This window comes from Coenobita brevimanus, chromosome 19 (genome assembly GCF_032717465.1).
Source record: "Coenobita brevimanus isolate Jiangsu-jjx chromosome 19, ASM3271746v2, whole genome shotgun sequence".
In the NCBI taxonomy this organism is placed as follows: Eukaryota; Metazoa; Arthropoda; class Malacostraca; order Decapoda; family Coenobitidae; genus Coenobita; species Coenobita brevimanus.
This window is the reverse complement of record NC_136972.1, coordinates 22,190,479-22,193,687: the sequence shown is the minus strand read 5'-3', so window position 1 is coordinate 22,193,687 and position 3,209 is coordinate 22,190,479. Positions and strand designations below refer to the sequence as shown.

The window sequence follows — 3,209 nt, the reverse complement described above, 5'->3', positions numbered from 1 at the left end:
GGGTTTCTGATTAATCGTTTGTAGTCTTTATATTTTCATTTGTACTCTAAGAGGAGCAATGGATCTGGCTACTGAAACGAACACGCTGCTGAATGTGCTGATGGTTGTTGGTTGTCTACTATCCTTACCGTCCTATTTGATCCCCTGTTAACCTTTAGTATACCGTTAAGTTCCCCTATGGCATTTTATTTTTTCCCTAAAGAATTGCCCCAATTAATTTCTCTGATTAAATACTTTCTTTTTATCACATTGAGCTCTTCTGCAGAAGGTGGAATCCAAAGCTTTTCACCTCATCAACTCTTGAAGATAGCAATGTGAATGAATTTTCTGTGATACACAATACATAAATTAAACAACTACTCTGTGTATTAATTGAAAACATACCTATATTCGTTAGTGTCCAATCTTGTGCAGACTATTGATGTATTGCACCTTATAGTCTCAACAAGTTTCATGGGTTCCGTTCACCATTAACTATACCTTAACTATACTGATGTAGTTACAGTACTGTATGCAGTATATGAATCTTGCAGGACATTTATATAGTTTGCACATTATTGAAAATTAACCCGTTGATGATTATGATGCATCTTGACAATTTATTTTATTTATCATTAGACAAGTTTGTACGACTTAAATTAGGAAGGCTCTCTAGAAATCAAATGGATAAAAATAATTTACATTCAATCCCTAGATCCCACAAGTTCTTCCCAAGCTGAACTGATTATAGTCTGTATGAGTTAATCGACTTATAAGCTAACAATGCTTTGATGATTGATTAATTTGACAATTTATACTGGCTAAATTATTACTTTTATTCAGCATAGGAAGAACTTGTTGGAGTTAGGGAGTGAATGTATATTTTTTGTTTATCCATTTGGCTTCTAGAGAGCCTTTCTTATTTGCATGCATGTGGTTTATTTCACCAGATATTACTGTGTATTTCTCGTGAATTTCAACACGTCTATTACACGTGTTTAAATTCTCGTGAAACGAACTATCAAAAAAGATCAGATATCCACATCTTTTAGATGAATTTCAACACGTCTATTACACGTGTTTAAATTCTCATGAAACGAACTATCAAAAAGGATCAGATATCCACATCTTTTAGACATCTCCAGTCCACAACTTTTCCTCGTGAAAAATGTGACATTTGCCCATTGGGGTTCATTTTCTTCGAGCCTTACAACACACTAGTTTATTTGTACATATTTAGTTTATTTCAAAGTTCCGAAAAATAAAGGGTAACACCAAATGAGAGTAAGCCGAAGTATGCAGCTTTACACAAGGTTCTCTAAAAATTATTTTAATTACAATTTCCTTTAAGTGTAGTTTGTGAAAAGTAATGTTACTCCGAATTTTATGTAAGTCTGAATTACTCGTATAATCAAGAATAAAATAGGAGTGACCAGTTCTTGTACTATGAGATATATTTTGGCTCAGTCTTTTTGGACAATGAATTTCCTGAAGCTCCAATCTTCCCACATTGTGACTTGAGCACGCTCTTGTCTCTTTTTTATTTCGATCACTACCTGATAATAAAGCTCTCGCAGATCCGTGGGTTTTGTCATGTTCTGCAGCACGTGGCACAGGGAGCTAACAAAATATGTGCCAATAGCGCGTGACCTTAATGCCCTTTGACCAACAGCTGATGCATGGATATTGACCAAGTCTTCTAGGGTGCCATCACCATCTGATTCTGTCAACGAATCATTAATGGGTTCTCGGCAGAAGTTGGCCATAAAGATTTTTGGCTTGCCTTTAAGTTGAGGACATCTCTCATTTGAGAATTGATTCCTCAGGTTTTCCAGATTCATTCGTTTACCATCAGCAGTGACAAATTCATAGGCATTGCTTCCGTGACCTAAAATAAATACAGTAATTGACGGAATATCATGTAGGTTGCTTTGATCTAGGATATCTTTAAACTTACTAATAGTTTGTTCCTCTGTTAGATCTTCATAAATCGACACATCATACCCCAGTTTAGAATATGTATCTTTCAAGTTTCTGGAATCTTCTTGTGATCCCACTCTATTGGCTGTGTAATTCAATACATGAACTTGGCCCCAGGGAGGTTGAGAAGAGACTTGGTACTCCATCCTTAAGCGTGAGTTGTTGCCATATCTCCACTGAATAGCCTGTCAAGAATGAAAGAAGAGTAAACAATCTTACACTGACGATTTTTTTTTCATGTTTTCATGTTTCATTTATTATTATGGAGAAAAACTAAATGATTTAGCGACGTACTCGCTGCTTATGACGCTCGTCTTCCTCGTGGGAGTTACGTTGGTGTTCCAAGACAACTTCCTCGCAGACGTGACAGAAGTACCATCTACTACCACCATCTGCATCTGTCTTTTCGATTATGCCTCCTTTATAAGCCTCCTTCACCTGCCCGCAAAGAACAACGGCATAAGCTAGAAACTATGTAATGAATATTGCATCTTTCTCTAGAGAGCACGTAACAGATATCTGACTTCTTGTACCACGAGATTATATCGAGTGAGTCCCTTTCATAGCTATGGCTTGGTTTAATAATAGATTTGAATAAACAACGAGTACAAGTGACGCAGTTAAACTGCAAGACTATGCTTCAAGCTACCAGGTCTAATTAGATACCCTGAGTGATTTATAAAAGAATTTTATTTATTTATTTATTTATTTTTTTTGCTCCTCTTCTGAGATGCAAAAAAAAAAAAAAAAATTATAGTCTGTGTCTCACATTACCTCGTTGTGGCATTTTGTCTTTTACCAATGAAACATTGGTCTTTTTTGCAAAATGGCTACACCTGGATGCAATAAGTGGTAAGAATGACTCCTACATGGACCTTACTGCGTAGTATAACGTGGACAACATCCATAACTTCAGTAATGCTGATTTACTGGTTGTTGCATATTTACACATGTGCACTGCTGATTATTTAAATAATTATGATGACATCATTCATGTACCTCATTCGTGGTAGGACAATCTAAAAAGAGAGATATTGAACTGGAAGAGTTAGACTCGTAGCAACTATTAACTCAAACATTTTATAATGAGAGGTGGTACCAAACTGAATAAAAAAAAAAAAAAAAAAACGTCTGGAGGAGGCAAAAATAATATTTAGCAAGTAATAGTATTGAAGGTTTTCGATTCCTGAAAAAAATTTCTTAACTAGTCTAACTAATGGTGAAAAATATATACAATACGAAAAGTATAT

General features: G+C 35.3%; 1 protein-coding gene across 1 annotated transcript; it reads right to left on the bottom strand.

Annotated features, from left to right (window-relative positions):
* Positions 1–1,442: 1,442 nt before the first annotated feature.
* Positions 1,443–2,105, bottom strand: LOC145391709 (caspase-3-like). Its single transcript, XM_080266247.1, has one exon. It carries the CDS (start codon positions 2,103–2,105, stop codon positions 1,443–1,445), a length of 663 nt encoding a protein of 220 aa, XP_080122373.1.
* Between the last annotated feature and the right edge of the window lie 1,104 nt (positions 2,106–3,209).